The sequence below is a fragment of the Tenrec ecaudatus genome, chromosome 4 (genome assembly GCF_050624435.1).
Source record: "Tenrec ecaudatus isolate mTenEca1 chromosome 4, mTenEca1.hap1, whole genome shotgun sequence".
Taxonomy (NCBI): domain Eukaryota; kingdom Metazoa; phylum Chordata; class Mammalia; order Afrosoricida; family Tenrecidae; genus Tenrec; species Tenrec ecaudatus.
This window is the reverse complement of record NC_134533.1, coordinates 21938191-21960568: the sequence shown is the minus strand read 5'-3', so window position 1 is coordinate 21960568 and position 22378 is coordinate 21938191. Positions and strand designations below refer to the sequence as shown.

General features: G+C 38.3%; 1 protein-coding gene across 1 annotated transcript; it reads left to right on the top strand.

The window, feature by feature from the left end:
• Nucleotides 1-9068: 9068 nt before the first annotated feature.
• On the top strand, nt 9069-9989 carry LOC142446553 (olfactory receptor 4A15-like). The gene has a single exon (XM_075548306.1). It carries the CDS (start codon nt 9072-9074, stop codon nt 9987-9989), a length of 918 nt encoding a protein of 305 aa, XP_075404421.1. The 5' UTR covers nt 9069-9071.
• Nucleotides 9990-22378: the final 12389 nt, after the last annotated feature.

Here is a 22378-nt window from a genome sequence, read left to right as displayed (position 1 = left end):
TCCATTCTCTTTCATGAACTTTGCATGTTAAAAAAAAACTTTCCAGATAATTCTGTTTTTCAATCCACCTAAAATTTTTTTGTGCAAGAATCTTCAAACTTACTTATTCCAAATAAGCAATATATTATACTAGCATTATTCATTACATATTTTCAGTAATAAGTTTAAGCTTCTGTTTGTAATATGTCATTTTATAGACCTAAATGATTCTGGTTTTGTACCACTGAAAAATTTTTAAAAATTGTGTATACCACTTAAAAAACTATATACTTCCTGAATTTTTATTCTGTTGCTTAAGAAGGCTTTAAAATGTATTAAATTAAAAAATTTTAATTGCAGGTCCTAAAATCTGTTTTGTTAAAACGGTATGGTGTCATATATGTTTCCTATCCAGGAAAAGAGATATATTATGAAGGCTTAATTTCTAAGTCTCACTGAAAATTTGTACTCTGCACCATAAAGTGTGTATAGAATGTGTCTTTTGTCATCCTTGACTACAAAGAAAATGCTCTTATTTACATTTGGTTGACATTTTTAATGAGTTGACCTGGAAGGAGTCAATGTCTTTTGCTGGCATGAGTCACTGCACAATACTCAAAATCATAGGCACAAGTGTATCTGGAGAAGGTCACAGATGGTTATATACACTATCAAACAAGGATCAATACCATCTACACCCATGAGTCAATTTATAAGCACAGATGGGTCTGTGCCTGAACTCCCATGTGTCTGTTTTTGACTTCATGGAGTTTTATATCAAATCATTCACAATGATTATATAACTTGTTTTAGTTATTTAGTGTTGCTGTAACAGAAAACCAAAATCGAATGAATTTAACAGACACACATTTATTCTCTCACAGTTTCTGAGTCTAAAAGTTCAAATTCAGTGTGCTAGATCTGGGGAAGATTTTCTCTTTGTTAGCTCACAGTTTAGGAGTTTCCACATCTGTGGGCCTGGTTCTCCTTGGAGATCTCCTTGGTTTGGCATCGATTTCCCCCCGCGTCTAATAGGTTCTCAGCAAAAGGACCCTAGATCCAGATGATGCATTCTGATCCCAAATCTTCATTCTTTATGGTTATAAGCTACTCTGATCTATGCTCTCTCGGTCAATCTCTTTTAGATCTCAAACGAGTTTACATTATACTTGACTCACACAACTGCCACTGATTGGGCCTAATCGATATAACAAAGGTTAAGATTTAAAGCATATAGTATAATTACTTTAGTTACCAAATACAGAGGATTATGGCTTAGTCATACACAGATTTTGAAGTGATGCAATTAAATTCATAGTATCTGTTTTGTATCCAATCATACATAGATCTATATCCAATCACATGTGGGATTATGTCCAACCACCTGTGAACCTTTATCATATTTTACCACACATGATTCTTTGAAAAGTGCACCTAGGTCTGTATCTGACTATATGAGGGCCTACATCCTTTAATATGTAGTTCTGTATTTTACCATAGATGAGTAATCATCTGACTATACAGAGAAGAATATCTCACCAGACATTGTTCTATCTTCAAGCATATAAAGGTCTCCTCTTGATGATATGGGTCTTTATCTGAAAAAAAATACATGTTGCGATCTCTCCAAGATTGGCCTTTACCTACTGCACAACTGTATGTTCTTATGATACATAGGGTTTTATCTGGTGACATGCAGAGATATTCACTAATGATACAGGTTGATATCCATCAGACATATATATCTATGTTCAATTACTTGTGGGTCTGTGTTCTACCACATACTTACTTGCATCTATACCAGGGCACATGTAGTTTTGTAAGACCATACCAGATTGTGTATCCAGTGACACTCAGGCATTGATTAAACTGTACACATACATTTGTATGTAAACACATGTGACTCTGCTTCTGACCACATAGGGATGCATACCTGTCTGCAAATATAATTATTTACTATATACTGGTCTTTATCCAGCTACACTTGGTGTTTCATATTTCCACATACAAGCATATGTCTAGTAGTCTTGGTGACACAGTGGTTACGTTGGGCTGCTAACCAAAAGGTATGTAGTTCAAAATCACCGTCCACTCTAAGGGAGAATGACTAGGCTTTCTACTCACATAAAAAGTTACTCGTGTGAGTGTGTGTATACATACATACATGATCAATGAAATTAAAATACTTTTACATATATCAAGAAAACAAAATTTTCCTTCCTTTCCTTTGTATTGAAATAGGCAATGAATACTTAAAGAAATATATATATTAACCTTGCAGAATGCCTATATTCATTACACACACCAGTGCATCAGATGCTGTGTCCATGTGTGCATCTTCCATTACCATGTTCTTGTTGTGAGGTAGCCTTGAGCCAACTCTGGCTCACATAAATCCTGTGAACAACAAAATGAAACCCTGTAAAATCCTGGGCCATGTTTTTGATCATGTGAGTCCAATGTTGCTGCCACTGTGCCATCATGTTTCACTGAACCTATACATCATTTCATCAACAAAAGACTCAATGGTCCCTCAATTTCAGTAAGCAAGGTTCTGTTACTTATCACAGATTGTTAATATGTCTTCCTCCAACTCTGATGCTGTATTCTTCTTCATGTTGTCCAGTTTCTTGTACAGTTTCTCAGCACACTGATTGTTTTGCATCATGTACAGTATGACATACTGCTTGATCTCGTATTATTTTCAAAACTACTGTTATTTTATTCTATTTTCTAGGATTGTTTGCTAAGTATACAGATTGAATAAGTATTATGAAAGGATAAAAGACTGATACACACATTTCTTGACTCAAACCACACAATATGCCCTTGTTCTGTTAGAATTAATTCTTCTTGTTCTATATACTAGATTTGTATGAACACAATGAAGTGTTTGGGAATTCGCTTCTTAATGTTACTCACAGTCTATTATAAGTATAATATAAATATAATAAGTTAAAGCCTTCAGAAAACTGTATGCTTTGATATGGTAAGAATGACACAAGCAAGAGGAATGGTATTGCATTCTTCATCAAAAAAGGATATTTCAAGATCAATCTTGGAGAACAATGCTCTCTATAATGGGATTATATCTACCCACCACTAGAAATTGAAGGATTCTATCAACTTTGAGTAAGAAATTGATCAAAAGCAATCAAGCTACATTGATAATCATTAGTGATTTGAATGCAAAACTTGGAAATTAAAAGAAAGGAATAGTAGTTGGAAAATATGGAAATATGCTGCTGGTGAGAGAAATGAACTTGAAAACAGTATGACAGAGTTTTGGAAAACCAGAGACTGGTTCATAGCAAATACTTTTGTCTGACAACACAAATAGTGACTATACACATAGACGTCTCCAGATAGAACACACAGAAATAAAATTGACTGCGTCCATTGGAAGAGACAATGGAGAAACTAAATATCAGTAGCTAAACCAGGCCAGGATCTGACTATGGAACAGACTGTCAATGCTCGTATTTAAGTTAGGGTTGAAGCTGAAGAAATAAAAACAAGTCTATGAGAGCCAAATATGGCCTTGAATCTATCCCACCTGAATATTGGGAACATCTAAAGAAAACAGATTTGACTCATTATACATTAGTGAGAGAATACCTAATAGGCTATGGGAGGGGAAGGGATATCACGAACGTCATTGATGAAGAAAGCAAAAGGTTATTAAAAATTAGGGAAGAAAGAAAAGATGTAAAAGAATGTCAGCAGAGACTTGGAAACTTGCTCTTAATCAAAGAGTAGCTAAGGCAAACGGAAGAAATGCCTTAGCATGAACACTTCTGTTCAGCTTATTTACTTAACATGAAGTAAATGAGCTGAACAGAAAATTCCCAAGGGCAGCTAGAGAAGACAAAGAGAAATCTAAGGAAATAGGCAAAGACCTAGAGGTAGAAAACCAACAGAAATAACACACATTGGGCATATCTCAAGCCAAAAGATCTCAAGAAATAATTCAAACCTCAAGTTGAAATCTTGAAAGAGTCTATGGGACAAATATTGAATAATTTAGGAAGTATCCAAAGAAGATGGAGGGTGGGTGGGTGGGAAATACACAGAGGCATTCTACCAAAAAGAACTAGTAGACCTTCAACCATTTCAGGAAGTAGCATATGAGCAAGAATCAATGGAACCATGAAGACATTCAAGCTGTGGTGAATGCATTATCCAAAAACAAAGCTTGGGGAATTGATGAGTAACCGATTAAAATGTTTCAACAAGCCGATGAACACTGGAAACACTTACTTGACTATGCCATGGAATTTGGAAAACAGTTACTTGATGATTGACTGGCAGATACCTACTTTTGTACCCTTTCCAAAGAAAGGTGAAGCAAAATAATGCTCAAAAATGGTAAAATATTAATACAGGTAAAATTTTGCTGATGATCATCCAACAATGGTTGCAGTAGCAGGTACTGTTTCCGCAAAATTAAGACATCCCCCGAAAATAAGACCTACTTACAGTTTGCCTCTCGCTGAAATACAAAGCACCCGCCCAAAAATAAGATCTCCCCGAAAATAAGGCCCCAGAAACTACCGTGAATCTGGACTTGAGACCACAGCGGTGGGTGCCACCACGCACGCAGCTCACTGTTGGTCGCAACACTGCCAGAGCATCCAGGAAGTACGAGGTCTCTTTTAATAAAACAATGAAACAGTAAACAGTAAATGTGTATTGTATTCTTCTTCATGGAAAACTAAGACATCCTCTGAAAATAAGGCCTAGAGCATCTTTGGGAGAAAAAATTAATATAAGTCACTGTCCTATTTTTGGGGAAATAGGGTAGCTGCCAGAGGACCAGGCAAGATTCTGAAGAGGATACAGAACAAGGGACATTATTGCTGATATCAAATGGATCTTTGTTGAAAGCAGAAAACACCAGAAAGATATTCACTTGTGTTTTATTGACTATGCCAAGGCGTTTGGCTGTGTTGGCCATGACAATTACAGATAGTCTTGAAAAGAATGGGGAATTCCAGAACAATTAATTTTGCTCACGCAGAGTCCGTTCATGAATAAACCAAGGCGCAGTTTTAAATCAGGGAAGGCATGTTTCAGGATTGTATCACTTTTTCCATCATTATTTATTCAGTATGCCAGGCAAATAAGCACAGAATTTGGATTATTTTAAGAAGAATATGGCATCAGAATTGGAGGAAGGTTTACTAACAACCTAGAGTGTGCACATGACACATCTTGCTCACTAAAAGTGAAGGAAAGTTGAAGCACTTGCTAATAAGGATCAGGGATTCCAGCTTTCAGTATAGATGACAACTCAATGACAATGAGACTATAATCCTCAAAATCTGACCAAAAGGTAACATGATGAACAGAAATTAGAGCAGTGTTGTCAAGGATTTTGTCTTGCTTCAATCTACAATCGATTCTCATGGAATCAGAAGTCAGGATTATCAAAGGACAAGGTGCATTGACAAAATTTGCTGCACCAAACCTCTTCAGAGTGTTTAAAAGGAGAGACGTTACTTTGAGAACTAAAGTGTGCCTGATCCAAGCCATAGTACTTTAAATTTCCTCATGTACATGGGAATGCTGGACCCTGAATCAGGAAGCCCAAAGAAGAATCAATACTTCTGAGTTATGCTGGAGAAGAATATTGAGGGTGCAATGGACTGCCACGGGAACAAACAAATCTCTCTTGGAAGAAGTACATTCAGATCAATCCATGGACTTGAGGATGGCGAGACTGCTTCTCAAGCACTTTGGACATGCTGTCAGGAGACCACAGTCTCTAGAGAAGGATAGCATCCTTCCTAGATGGGCAGTGAAAAATAGGAAGTCTCCCAGCAAATGAACTGGCACAGTGACTGCAACCATGAGCTCAAGCACAACAACTGTGAGAATGGAGGACACTGAGCAGTGTGTTAGTCTACAGTGTAGGGACTCTGTGGGTCAGCACTGATTTGATCACTGCTGACAAGGACAACAACAAGAAACACAAACAAAAACAACAACATTGTATCTAACTTTTTTCCACATCTCTCAAGAATATGGGATCTTTGAGAACACTGGCATATGTTATACTATCCTTTAACATGCATTTTGAATATTAATTAGTGTAGAATGAGGCTGATAGTAACAAAGATTTATGACTTTCACAAGTAGAGTTTTGATTTTCTGTCTTGTTAAAAGAATACAGAGTAGATCACTGAAGTTGGCCACAAATTCTTATTGGCACTAGTTTCTTCTGCTGAAGAAGAAACCATGTAATGATTGCCTAATTGAAGGTCATGATTGAAACAAGATAGATTTTCCTATTCAAACTGCCTGACATGGGCTCTTACCTATTGGTGTTTGACCTCAGATTTTCCCTTTGTGCACTTTCCTCTCCTGAGGACCTGGTCCTCATGACCATTTTTAATATGGATGATTATTCTTTTGGTATCTCTGGGGATGAGGGATCTATTCTCAGAATTATGATTAAAGTCCCAATGAGTTTAATTATAGAATAATCATCTTTGAGATATACCAATTAAATGACTCAACAATATTTATTGTAGTTCAAATACAAATAAAATGCGTAAAGATTATTGCTCTCATCAAAGAGAATACTTGTCTATACGAGTTGTAGCATGGCTGGCTTTTTTGGGGAAAGAAATGATGGGCTCAACACATAACTAGATATGGAAATGAAATTATTCTCCATCATTCAAACAAACCAAAGCACAACTATGCTCTAGGAAATCATGCCAGTATCAAGACTGAGATGTTTGTAAACACTTTTACTTCTGAAACACAAACTGTAAAATATTTATCTGAATAATTCCCATGTGTCTTTCCTGTGGAATTTACTTAAATTTTTAACTCCATTGCTTATTTAACATTTGTTTGTTTTAGAAAAAAATTATGCCTACAATGGGGTTGTTTGGACTATGACTGAAAATGTTGTCTTCTTTTGTTTGCAGAACCGATTTGATATGTCCTAATCATTTAAAAGATAACAATTTTTTGAAAGACTGAGATGATACTGACTTCCTGAAGCATGGAAATGTTTTATAAATAGGCACACTTCATTTGATCTGGTGATAGACTGTGTGGGATCTTACTTTATCTATCCACAGAAATGGCATCAGTTAAGAAGCTGCTATCTTTTGGGTGCTGGAATTTCAAATTGGCATCAAATGACTGCTTGGTTTTGCAGGTAATCTGGGAAGCATTTTTATACGTAAGAGGTTTCACTAAGCTTTAGGCTGAACAAGAGAATATTGAATGTGTGCTTTGGAAAGTCAAACATTTTCAAATGATTTGGAATATCAACCACATTAAAGATTGATAAAATGTATGGAAATTGACTCAAATCTGTAATACCCTTTTGCATGTTTTCACAATATAAAGATCTAGAGTGCATTTACCTTCTCAGACACCAGTGTTCTTTGAAATTAATTTCAAGGGTAAATATATGGCCAGATTTTACATGTATTTGTAAATATCATTAAAAAGCTTCAGTGCAAGGGTTCTGTAAACATTATCAATCTGCTATAATTAGAGAACTCTGTAAGTTTTTAAGTTTTGAATTAATAAATTGGAAGAACTTAAGGTAATGTATGGGTTGACAGAGTGCTTTCAATAAGGAACCCAACTATTGGAATACTTGTGAGGATGGGACATCACCGGGCAGTGGGTCTTTTCTTCTGTTACACATGACACAACTATGAGGTGACACTACCTCGGCAGCACTTAACAACAACACCAGCAGCAGTTAGACAAGAAAGCTATTATTTCTACTCACAGGACTGATAGTTTGGGCAAGACAAGGACCAAAATTGATCATAACATTTAGCAAAGGGAAGGTATTTGTGTAAAGAACAGAGAATTCTGTCACTTTCTTAAAAGGAATGTGGAGTTGAAGGATAAATTGTTTAAACAATCAAGATATTATCTAGTGTAAATGCAGAGAAGATGTAGACAGGAAAATGGTTCATGTAGGAAATAGAGGGGGGATTGCAGGATCACTGTGTGAAGAGTTACAGAGAGTATGGCTTTTAATGCACACACACACACACACACACACACACAGGTTTTTGTCACAGACACAGAAGATCCGTGTATTGGGAAGAGGAGGTCCTAATTATTAGGTAAGATATTGAATTCATTGTCATAGAGCTATCTTAACTAGATAACATTACTAAGATTATTATAAGAGCTATCAGGGTTGTTTAATATTTATAATATTTAATATTTCTAGCAGAGACATTCCATTTGGGTGTGTGTCTCTTTATGCACACATTTTCCCCTTGGAATTGCCTCTCAACTTTTGCATTCCTGCACACCGACCAATGTAAAGGAAAACAGGTTTAAACAAAAAATTCTACTTTCCCATATTTCCTTTGTGAGCATATAAATATTTTTATTTAGACATAATAGAAGTATGTATAGTTTTATGCTTTCTCCTTGCTGATCTACACTACCTTGTCAAAACCACATTTCACTTTTTAAAATTATGAAATATGTACATTTGGAATTTTTGTTATTGGGAAAAAGATAATGCTATTTCTAGAATGTAGAAAATAATTTTGTTTATTAGCATATATGCTTATTAAGTAAACATTCCTTTACTTTTGTATTAAATCTATAATCTTTTAACATTTTCTTGTTATGCATACTATAAAGCATTTTGACACAATACATACATAATATATAATCCATGTATATGTAACTATAAAATAATATAAATAATATAAAATAATATAAGGACATTTAATAATTTTGGTTATAGATGTTCAAATATATTTTATATCTTTACATAATTTTATTTTCTTTCATATGGAAAATAGATATGGCCACCATATTTGTTATACTGCTCTCTTCGCATATGCATTTTCATATATGTTATTAATCAATTCTCTTTACTTTTTTGAAAGCTCACTGAAGCTGTAAACCAGCCTTTAATCATTTTATAGTCTTACAATCTAAGACAGTGGTGATTAATGACAGATCACAGCTATTTGTTGAATTACTAAACAAATTAATTTAAGGCTTCAAAAAGTCACTCGTCATCATTATATTTACAGGTAACTTTGTCCTTAATTCTGAAAAAGTGATGTAGAGAAGAACGTATGGAACTAAGGAACAATGTGACTGAGTTCATCCTCTTAGGGCTCACTCAGAGTCTTCGGGGTCAGAAAATACTATTTGCTGTGTTCTTGCTCATTTACATCATCACAATGGTGGGTAACCTCCTCATTGTCGTGACTGTGCTGATGAGTCCAGCCCTGAATGCCCCGATGTACTTCTTTCTGGGCTACTTGTCATTCATGGATGCTGTTTATTCTACTTCAGTCACCCCAAATATGATTATAAATTTACTCTATGAGAAGAAAACCATTTCCTTCCAAGCTTGCATGAGCCAGCTCTTTATTGGACACTTATTTGGTGGTGCTGAGATTTTACTTTTGGTGGTCATGGCCTATGACCGCTACATGGCAATCTGTAAACCTCTGCATTACATGACCATCATGAACCAACGGGTGTGTGTTCTGTTGCTGCTATTGGCCTGGTTTGGAGGTTTTGTGCATGCAGGCCTGCACCTTCTCTTTGTCTATGACCTTCCCTTCTGTGGTTCCAATGTCATTGACCACTTTGGTTGTGACATGTACCCCTTATTAAAACTTGCCTGCACGGACACCTATATCATTGGCCTTACTGTGATTGCCAATGATGGTGTAATATGTATGGCCATTTTTCTATTTTTACTAATTTCTTATGGAGTCATTCTGAACTCCCTGAAGAACCTAAGTCAGGAAGGGAGACGCAAAGCCTTATCTACCTGTGGTTCGCACATCACTGTGGTGGTCCTCTTCTTTGTCCCTTGTATCTTTATGTATGTGAGACCTCCTTACACCTTACCCATTGATAAATACATGACTGTGTTCTACACTGTTTTTACACCAATGTTGAATCCCCTGATTTATACTCTAAGAAATGCAGAGATGAAGAATGCCATGAAGAAACTTTGGGATAGTAGAAGGAAATGATGCTCAAATAAATGGATCACCTGCATTCAATTAGATTTGACTCTTCCAGGAAACAATAAAACAAAATTCAAATCCATTGCTTTTGAGTTTATTTCAAGGCTATAATATTTAATTATGGTAAATATTTTATCATGTTAAATAAATATGCATAAAGAAAAACATAAATAGGATCTCTTCCAGTGATAACATTTGTTGAAAATATAATTTTCAGGTTTTCATTTCATAGGAAATTTTATATTCAATTTTTATGTGGAATGCTTCTGTTGAGTCTATCGATTGATATTCCATGCAATGGTTTATGGCCCAGCTAACACAAGATATTTATTTAGTTCATAGCGCTTTCCCCGTGTTTCTTTATTAAATTACTCTAACTATTTTCATCACTAATAGTGGTCATTGCAGATTTCAGAATAGCACAATTCAAAACAAGTCCTAAAAATTATTTACCCCACCCAGACAGAGAGAACCATATTAAATTAGACGCATTTGTTTTTTATTTTCATATTTGCAACATATCTTAAATAATGTAGCTTTGCTTACATTATATTACCTATATAGGTTTAAGTGAAAAGATGCTTCAGAGTTTTAAATTAATCACTGAAAGTCTAACTATACCAAAATAATCTGAATCAACAGTGAAGATAGGCAGAAAATGATAGTTCTAGTTCTTTTCCCAATTTCTCCTGAAGTGAAGCAGCACTCTTTGATGTTATATTGTTCATCTGCCAAGGTAGTTTAACACATCTAAAATAGCTTTGTTATTTTTCAACATATACTCTACTTATTGTTTATAGTGTGTCATGGTCTTAATTTGGGATTTTGAATTTGACTTTCAAATTTAAAATGAGCAAAATTCAAATCACTTACCTTCAAACATACAGTGCAGAACTTGACAAGGAATTATCTTGAATGATTCATTATCAAGGAAAATGCTGACAATATGTGGTGTGTCCATTCTCATATGTCTTATTAAGAGAATATTGATTCTTAGGTAATAAAGAGATCAGAATAGATGTGTTCACAGAGACCTTACCCATGAAATCCTGGAGAACAATTCTCTTGTTATATCAGGCTTAAATAAAATAGTTTCTGCCCCTGATATCATAGGGAATTTTTTGTCAAAGACATTAAGGGCCCCTGTCTCTTCTATTTGATATTGTATCATGAGGGTCTCAGGTGATGGGTATTTGGGTTCACTTCTCCAGCATTTGAAACCCTCTGGGGTGATTCTACCCTATGTGGTCATGATGGGTTGGAATCAAACCAAGAGCATTGAACTTGGCGTTGATTTAATTACATGGATATTTCTTATATCACCTCAGTTCTTCCTAGGCATACCACTATTCATCAAATAATATGAAGCATTTGGTTGCATTGGAGTCAACAATATTAAATGTTCTACTTTTGGACTTTTAGTCAACTTTCAAATTTGTATAATTATTTCAAATGATGATTAAAAATTTCAGTTAATTTTTAAATTATGTTCACTGACCTACAAGGTACCTGGAGGCAGAGAAATTACATGTTATTTGTGTGTTTTCTCTTTCTTGCATAATATCTGAGATACAGAATTCATCTCAGAGACTTTAAATTATTTATATTCTTGAATTCTCAGCAGTCTGATTTAGTCACAATTTTTACTGATGCATTTTGATGAACTCTTCATATATTAAATATGTGTAGCTGATGGTGCCCGGCTATTAAATGTATAACATCTGGGGTCTTAAAGTTTTGAAGATAAACAGGCGGCCATCTAGATTTTTTATTTTTTAAATAAATTTTACATTCTAATATATTTTTTTTTCATTTTTCATATGTTATTTTTTTTTCAACTTCATTCTTTTTTTTGTATTTTTCTTTTTTTTAACAATTTATTGGGGCTGATACAATTCTTTTCACAGTTCATACATATACATACATCAATTGTATAAAGCACATCTGTACAGTCTTTGGCCTAATCATTTTTTTCTCTTTTCTTCTTTTACATTTTATTAGGGACTCCAACAGCTCTTACCACAATCCATACATATACATACATCAATTGTATAAAGCACATCCATACATTCCCTGCCCCAATCATTCTCAAGGCATTTGCTCTCCACTTTTATTTTTATATATGCGGATGCTACATACAAATTCTTTCATTTTATCATTTCTTTTTGAGCACTCATGCTCTTTCATGAACTTTGCATATTAAAACATAACTTTTTAAATAATTGTTTTTCAATCCTCCTAAAAAATTTTTGTGGGAGAATTTTCAAACTTATTTTCTCCAAACAAACAAAATATTCTCCTAGCATTATTCATTACATATTTTCAGTAATACGTTTAAGCTTCTGGTTAATGATTCTCCTTTGTACCACTGAAAACTCTTTAATAATGCATAGAAGACTTAAAAAATTATCCTTCCTAAATTTGTATTCTGTTGTTTTGCAAGGCTTAAAAAGTTTACATTAAAATTACATTTTGAATTGCAAGTTATGTTAGACAGGGTTCTCTAAAGAAACAAAACCAGCATGCTAATAATTTTCTATATTTTTATAGGTAGCTAAATAGATACATAATATAAGAAATAAACAGTTAATTAATCTATAAAGAAGTACAAATGGCTCAGTGCAACTCACTCCCGTGATTTACAGATATGTAACTGAACACATAAAGATATTCATTAATGATGCATGGTTGATATCCATCAGATATATATATCTGTATCCAATTATATGTGGGTCTATGGTCTATCATATACTTACTTGCATCTATACCAGAGCACATGTAGTTTTGTATGACCAAACATAGAGTATTGTATGATCAGGTGTGTTAGACACGGTTCTCTAGAGATACAAAATCAGATTGCTAATAATTATATATATATAGATAGATACAGATAGATAGATATGTAATGCAAGAAATAAACAGTTATATTGTACAGAAGGACTAATGGCTCAGTGCAACTCACTCCCGTGACAGTTGTGAAACACTGGCAGTCCTTCAAGTTTTGAGGGCCGCCAGGTAGTCCTCCATAGAGAAAATTCAGGCTATCCAGGCACAGTCAGCAAACAGCAAAGCAGGCCACCAACAGTCAACCAGGTCACCAAAAGTCATTCAGGTCACCAACAGTGAATCCCCAGCTCAAGAGAAGTAAATTCCAATTCTGTGGAGAGCATGTCTTGAAGGAACCTCAAATTACAGGTAAACAGTCCACAGATTAGGTGTCCCACAGGCAGTGTAGCTCGAAAATTGAGGCACAGAACAAGTAAGGGAGCCACATACAGCTCCAACGAACGTAGAGCGAGAGACAAGAAAGGTGAGAGTCGCCGAGCCATTTATCTCTCCATCCTTCAATTAATCCCACATGTTTATTGGCAAGGCTGGCACAATAAACTAGCTACCTCAATCTACCCCTTGCCAACCTGGCACCTGTACACAATTCTGTAGCCATATATAATTATATAATTTCCAAATATTGATGAAATCACACTTATACTTATCATCAATCATCTATCATACATATAAATGAAATACACTGAGTCCAATTGTATCTGACATATCATACCTGAACAAAGGAAAGAAATGCAATAGCACATAAAAAGAAAATACACTGACAATTACAAACCTTGCTTTTGCATTTGATTATGTGGTCGTAATTGATAGAACTACCTTCTACTACCCATTCTGTATTATCTTTGCCCCCAGCAAGCACCTCAGCTAGCTGTGTTTTTTTGCCTGGTGGGGTGACCCGAATTTTATTCCGGAGGGGTCTGGGTCATTATAAGTCCTATCAGGATTGGGTTGCTGTAATTTACCATTTACTTTAATCACAGGGCATGGGAGCACTAAGAGTCGGCCCTTGGGATGTCCTGGATTCCAGATATATTCTTTTTTTACCTCCATTATGTAACACAAGTCCAATTTCTCCTTGATAATCAGGATCAATCATACCACTTAGTACAGTGACACTCTTCCTGACCTGTTGATCCAAAGGCATGAGAAGTTCAAAGTGCCCAGGGGGCATTCTCAGCTGCCAGTTCAGTGGAATCCGTGCTGTGTTTCCAGGTGGGAGAGTTCCTTTCTTAGGGACCAGGACCTCCAGGCCTGCGGAACACAGGGTTGCTGGGAGAGGAAGCAAAAATGCTGTAAGTGGATCACTAGGAGTAATAGTAAGTGGTGCCACTCCAGCTTCCACCCCTTGGTTCCTGGACCCATGAATTCTGGCTATTGGAGACACAGCACCATATATTGGCCGCTGGTTGAGTGTATACAGCTTCCTGGAGAACATTGCCCCAACCCCGCCAGTTGTTTCCACCTAGTTGGCACTGTAATTGTGTCTAGGAACCCATTCCACCATTCTGTCAAGCCAGCAGCTTCAGGATGATGAGGAACATGCTATGACCAGTGGATTCCATGGGAATGGGCCCATTGCCGCATTGGATTTGCTGTGAAGTGAGTTCCTTGCTCTGAAGCAATGCTATGTGGGATGCCATGCTGGTGGATGAGGCATTCTGTAAGTCCACGAATAGTAGTTTTGGCAGAAGTATTGCGTGCAGGGAGAGCAAATCCATATCCAGAGTAGGTGTCTATTCCAGTAAAAACAAAACGCTGTCCCCTCCATGATTGAAGTGGAGCAATCAAATTGCTACCAAGTTGCTGGTTGATCTTCCCGAGGAATGGTCCCATATCTTGGACTAAATGTTGGTTTCTGCTTCTGGCAAATGGTCACTCAGCAGTGGCAGTGGCCAAGTCAACCTTGATGAGTGGAAGTCCATATTGCTGTGCCCACGCATAACCTCCATCCCTGCCGCCATGTCCACTATGTTCATGTGCCCATTGGGCGATAACAGGGGTGGCAGAGGAAAGAGGAGGACCAGTCTCCACAGCATGTGTCATCTTATACACTTGATTATTAAAGTCCTCCTCTTCAGAGGTAATCTTTTGGTGAACATTCACGTGAGATACAATGATCTTTATTTTCTTGGCCAATTCAGAGAAGTCTATACACATACCTCTTTCCCACAACTGCTTGTCACCAATTTTCCAATCATGGTCCTTCCAATTCCCTGACCATCCAGCCAAGCCATTAGCCACAGGTCATGAATCAGTATACAATATCACATCCGGCCATTTTTCCTTATATGCAAACTGAACGGCCAGGTGCACTGCTCAAATTTCTGCCCATTGGGAAGAATTCCCTTCACCACTGTTCTTTAGGGAGTTCCTAGAAAGGGGCTTTAGTGCTGCTGCTGTCCACTTATGAATGGCATGTTCATATCATGCAGAGCCATCCCTAAACCAAACATGACTTTTTTGGTCTTCAGTTAATGTATGGTAAGGAACTCCCCAGGAGGCCATAGGTGCAAACTAGGAGAAAAAAAGGTAATGTGACAGGAGTGGACACTGTGGGCATTTGGGCTACTTCATGCAGGTTACTTGTCCCTGCAGGTCCTGCTTTGGCCTTGTCTAGTATATACCACTTCCATTTAACAATGGAGTGTTGCTGCGCATGTCCAACTTTATGATTCCATGGGTCAGACAGTACCCCATTCATGATAGGTAGTTCAGACCTCATGGTGACTTGGTGGCCCATGGTGAGGTGTTCAGTCTCCACTAAGGCCCAGTAACAGTCTAACAGCTGTTTTTCAATGGGGGAGTAGTTGTCTGCAGAGGATGGCAGGACTTTATTCCAAAATCCCAATGATCTACGCTGTGATTCTCCAATAGGAGTCTGCCAAAGACTCCACACTGCCTCTTTATCTACAACTGACACCTCTAGCACCATTGGGTCAGCTGGATCATATGGTCCAAGAAGCAAAGCAGTTTGCACGGCAGCCTGAGCCTGTTGAAGAGCATATTCTTGTGCTGGGCCCCACTCAAAATTGGAGGCTTTTCGTGTCACTTGATAAATAGGTCGAAGTAGAACACCCAGGTGAGGGATATGTTGCCTCCATAATCCGAATACACCCACTAGGTGCTGTGCCTCCTTTTTAGTCATTGAGGGCTCCAAATGCAATAGTTTAGTCTTCACTTTAGTGGGAACATCTCAACATGACCCATACCACTGGACCCCTAGAAATTTTACTGAGTTGGAGGGTACCTGAATTGTCATTGTGTTAATTTCCCAATCTCTTGTATGCAGATATTGTACCAATGAATCTATAGTCTTTGATACATCCTCCTTAGTGGGTCTAATCAGCGTGATGTCATCAATATAATGAACCAGTGTGACATTTTGTGGAATAGACAGGTGATCAAGTTCCCTTAGGACTAAATTATGGCACAGGGCAGAAGAGTTGATGTACCCCTGGGGGAGAGTTGTGAAAGCATATTTTTGCCCCTGCCAGCTGAAGGCAAACTGCTTCTGGTGGCCCTTTGAGACTGGTATTGAGAGAAGGTATTAGCCAGATCAATAGCTGCATACCAAGTACCAGGAGAAACATTAATCTGCTCAAGTAATGAACTCACATCTGGAACAGCAGTTGCAATTGAAATCACCACCTGGTTAAGTTTATGATAATCCATTGTCATTCTCCAGGATCCATCTGTCTTCTTTACAGGCCAAATAGGTGAGATAAATGGGTATGTAGTAGGAATCACCACCCCTGCATTTTTCAAGTCTTTGATGGTGGCACTGATCTCTGCAATCCCTCCAGGAATGCGGTACTACTTTTTGTTTACTATTTTCCTAGGCAATGGCAGGTCTAATGGTGTCCACTTGGCCTTTCCTACCATGATAGCCATTATTTCACATTTCAGGGATCCAATATGGGGGTTCTGCCAGTGACTAAGTATGTCTATTCCAATGATGCATTATGGAACTGGGGAAATAACCACAGGATGTGCCTGGGGGCCAACTGGACCCACAGTGAGGCATACCTGAGCTAAATCTCCATGGATAACTTGACCTCCATAAGCCCCCACTCTGACTGGTGAGCCTTTGAAACACTTTGGGTCTCCTGGAATTAGTGTCAGTTCAGAGCAAGTGTCCAGTAATCTCTAAAAAGTTTGATTATTTCCTTTCGCCCAAAGAACAGTCACTCTTGTTAAAGGCTGCAGGTCCCTTTGGGGAAGGCTAGATGAAAGACTAATAGTATAGACCTTCGGTGATGTAGCAGGGTCCTCCTTCAAAGGGACCCAGCCTTCCCTTCATTCAAGGGGTTGTGGGTTTGTAAACTGGCTCAGGACTGGGAATTAATTAGTGATCGTGACTGTCTGTTCTTCTGTTCACCTCATCTACTATTCTTCTGCCTGTATGGACAATATAAATATTTGTAGGTTTCCCATCTATTTCATTCCTAGGGACACCGTGGTTAAGTAGCCAATGCCATAATTCCACATGAGACAGGTTACTTTGATTACTACGTAAACCTTGTTGTCTATTATAACTAACTAGCTCACCAGGTTTTGTATCCAGTGATACTCAGGCATTGATTCAACTGTACACATACCTTTGTATGTAAACACGTGTGACTCTGTTTCTGACCACATAGGAATGCATATCTGTCTACAAATATAATTATTTGACATACATTGTTCTTTATCCATCTATACATGGTGCTTCATATTTCCCCCACAAGCATATGTCTAGTAGTCCTGGTGATGTAGTGGTTACATATTGGGCTGTTAACGAAAAGGAATGTAGTTCAAAAGCACTAGCAACTCCAAGGGAGAATGACTAGGCATTCTGCTCCCATAAAAAGTTGCTTCTGTGCATGCATATATATGTATACATATATAATCAGTGGAATGAAAATATTTTTACAATTATCAAGAAAAAATTTTTTCCTTCCTTTCCTTTATATTGAAATAGGCAATAAATACTTAAGGAAATACATATTAACCTTGCAGCATACCTATATTTATTATACATATCAGTGCATCAGATGCTGTGTGTCCATGTGTGCATCTTCCATTCATGTGTTCTTGCTGTGAGGTGACCTTGAGCCAACTCTGGCTCACAGAAATCATGTGAACAACAAAATGAAACCCTGTTCAATCCTGGGCCATGCTTATGGGCATTTTGTGTGACCCCAATATTGTTGCCACCGTGCCATCATGTTTAACTGAACCTACACATCATTGTCATCAACAAAAGACTCAATGTTTTCTCAATTTCAGTAAGCAAGATTCTGTTACTTGAATATCACAGATTGTTAATGTGTCTTCCTCCAATTCTGATGTTGCATTCTTCTTCATATTGCTCTTGTACATTTTCTCAGCACACAGATTGTTTTGCCTGCTGCTGAGCTCATATTCAACAGAATGAATACCTCTTGGTCTTGCATTATCTTACCAATTATTGTTATTTCCAGGGTTGTTTGCTCAGCATACAGATTGAATAGGTATTATGAAAGGATAAAAGACTGATGTACACCTTTCTTGATTTTAAATGACACAATATGCACTTCTGTTAGAGTGAAGTCTTGTTCTATATGCAAGATTTGTACGAACACAATGAAGTATTTGGGAATTCTTTTCTTAATGCTACCCACAGTTTATTTTAATTATAATATAAATACAATAAATTCAAGCCATCACAAAATTGTATGCTTTAATATTCTAGAAATGACACAAGCAAGAGGAATGATATTGCATTTATCATCAAAAAGAACAATTTCAAGAGCAATCTTGAAGGACAGTGCTGTCTATTAAGGGATTATATCTATCCACCACTAGAAATTGAAGGATTCTATAAACTTTCAGTAAGAAATTGACCAAAAGCAATCAAGCTACACTGATAATCATTAGTGATTGGAATGTAAAACTTGGAAATAAAGAGGAAATAATAGTAGTTGGAAAATATGGAAATATGGTGTTGGTGATAGAAATGAGCTTGGAAATAGTATGATAGAATTTTTGAAAACCAGCGACTGATTCATAGCAAATACCTTTTGTCAACAACACAAAGAGTCTTAGGTGGAGAGCAAATGTTTTGAGCATAATGAGGACAATTAATGTACAAATGTGCTTTATACAATTGATGAATGTATAGATTGTGATAAGAGTTGTGTGAGCCCCTAATAAAACTATTAAAAAAAACAAAAACAAATAGTGACTATACAAATAGACTTCTCCTGATAAAATACACAGAAATAAAATTGACTGTATCCATGGGAAGAGATGATGGAAACATTCAATAACACAGCCAGAACCGGGTTAGGGGCTGGCTATGTAACAGACCATCATTGCTCATATTTAAGTTATGGTTGAAGCTGGAGATATTAAAATAAATCTATGAGAGCCATATATGACCTTTAGTCTAGCCCAGCTGAATTTTGGGAACTAGCCCAGGTGAATTTTGGGAACATCTCAAAAACAGATTTGACTCATTATACATCAGTGACAGTATACCTGATGGGTTGTGGAAGGAAAAGGGACATGAAGAACATCATTGATTAAGAAAACAAAAGGTATTTAAAAAGATAGGGAAGAAAGAAAGGATGAAAATAAATGTCACCAGAGACGCTGAAACTTACCCTTAATCATAGCATAGCTGAGGAAAATGGAAGAAATGCTTTGGCATGAACATTTCTGTTCAGCTCATTTGCTTAATATGAAGTAAATTAGCTGAACAGAAAATTCCCGAGGGCAACTAGCAAAGCCAAAGCCAAAGCCAAATCTAATGAAACAGGCAAAGACCTAGAGTTAGAAAACCAAAAGGAAGAACACACATTGGGCATATCTTAAACCAAAAGAACTCAAGAAAAAATTCAGACCTCAAGTTCAAATCTTGAAAGATTCTATGGAACAAATATTGAATGTAGGAAGTATCCAAAGAAGATGGGGAAAAATACAGAGTCATTTTTCCAAAAAAGAACTAGTAGACCTTCAACCATTTCATGAAATAGCATATGAGCGAGAAACATGGTACTGAAGAAGTTCAAGCTGTGGTGAATGCATTGGCCAAAAACAAAACTCCAGGAATTGATGGATAACCAATTAAAATGTTCCAACAAGCTGATGAACACTCAAGCACTTACTTGACTATACCATGGAATTTGGAAAACAGTTACTTGACCAATTGACTGGCAGAGAACTACTTTTGTACCCTTTCCACAGAAAGGTAAAGCAAAATAATGTTCAAATATTGGGAAGTATTATTAATGAAGGTAAAATTTTGCTGATGATCATCCAACAATGGTTGCAGTAATAGGTAGCGGCCAGAGGACCAGGCTGGAATCTTAAGAGGACACAGAACAAGGGACATTAATGCTGCTGTCAGATGGATCTTGGCTGAAAGCAGAGAATACCAGAAAGGAGTTCACTAGTGTTTTATTGACTATGCCAAGGCATTTGGCTGTATTGCACATAATAAATTACACATAGTCTTGAAAAGAAAGAGGAATTCCAGAACAATTAATTGTGCTCATGCAGAGCCTGTACATAATTAAATCAATGGATAGTTGGGTGTAGAGCAAAAGGGAATACTACCTTGTTTTAAATCAGGGAGGTGCGTTTCAGGGTGGTATCATTTCTTTGTCATACATATTCATTCATTATGCTAAGCAGAGAACTTGGATCATTTTAAGAAGAATATGGGATCAGAATTGGAGGAAGGTTTACTAACAACCTAGAGTGTGCAGATAACACACCTTGCTTACTGAAAGTGAAGGAAACTTGAAGCACTTGCTAATAAAGATCAGGGATTCCAGATTTCAGTGTAGATTACAACTCAATGCCAATGAGACTATAATCCTCAAAATTTGAGCAACATGAAGGTGGCGCCAAGTTAAGCAGCCCATGCGGGGAGCTCTGGTGATTCTGGTGAGTGGGAGGTCAAGTGGCAGTGTTCTGGTGAGTGGAAAGGTCCATATGAGGGGTCCTCCCTGTCCAGGAGGTGGCCCTTTCCAGCATCTGCTTTATTTCAAGCCCTGGAGAGCTGGCTCCATAGAGCAGGGATTTCCTGTGGGCTGTGCAACCCTTGTGCACCTCGCCACCAGCCAGTGCCTACTCCCATTGACCGCCTTGCCTGGTCGCTGTTCCAGAAACAGGACAGCTATCATGTAGAGCTCCCCAAGGCCAGGTGTGACCACCACATAGGAGCTGTCCACTCGCTGCTCCCACCTGGGGAGCTGCTCCTATCTTCCACAGTTCCCCTCCCTCCATGGGGCTAGCAGCGATTCTGCCTGTAAGCTCTGGTCCCTCCTGGCAGGCACCCAGGGCCCCAGGGCTGCAGCAGGTTTGAGTGCCTGTGGCTGGGTGCACCCAGCACCAGTCCCTGGGTCACTTCCAACCCCACATACGGTAACGCCTGCCTGGTCAGCAGGGCCCAGCTCCTGCCATTTCAAGGGTGCCTCAGTTTATCATAGTCCCATTGTCTTGCCAGCCACAGGGAGCTAAACCTGCACTTTCCGCCCACAATTTCCCTTGCACGACGGCTTCTGGCAGCCCCTGCATCTCCCAGGCCCCTTTTCTTCCAGTCCAGCGAACTGTGCCACACCCTGCCTCTACCCGAGCAGTAGCTAGTCCAAGTAGCCCGCTGAACCAACTCTCCCAGAACCGAAGGAAAGCGAAGACTAGGGCCAGGGCTATTAGAGCTCGCCGCTTGCAGCAGCAGGGCCCGGTCCTTGCAGGCACGCAGCACCACTTCTGCCTTAGTGGCAGGAGCCTGATTCAAAGACAGGGGCCTGGCAGGCCCGCCTCGAATTGCCTTGCCTAGAGTCTCAGGCTGTGTCTTTGCAGGCCACCTGTGCACTGCCTCACCCAGAACCATGGAGAGTCGCAGACCAGGTCATTGCAGGCCCTCCCAGCAAGCACCCAGGCCCTAGGGTCTTTGATAGGTGCTACATGCATCTACCCCAGCTTGGGGTTCTTTGCTGCCCCATCTTCTCCCAGGCCATGCAGCAAATGAATCAGTGGAGAGAACATCCCAGACCCAGAGGGTATCCTTGCCTCAAACCTAGCCTAGATCTGGAATACAGGGGAACAGCGACCCAGTACTGGGAGCTATCCCAGCCCACCTGGGTCACAGCACCTTAGAAACTAACAGCGACTCCAACTGCCTATTGACCCCCTATAGCCCTACCACTGTTCCAGAGCTATCCACTAGTCAAATTGAGTTCCCCATAGCTATCTTCACTGGTGCTTGCCACCTCTTACCACTGTTGGCCACTGAGTCACCAAGGCACCTGCCTACACAGCAGCCTGACCAACCTCCATAGTAGACCACAACATCCCTTGAAAGCACTGTTGCCATTCCCACAGTGAAAGTATGCAGGGCCGCTTGGTCTCCCAGAAATATGGTGTCCACCTGTTCAAAATCATCATTAAACAACAGCATACCACATCACTCCTAACAAGTAAACAAGAAAAACAAATCACATCAGTACAACTAATGATGCTCATAGAAGTATCTGATGTGGATCTGCCACAAAATGAAATTTTAAGAAGGCTGCTTG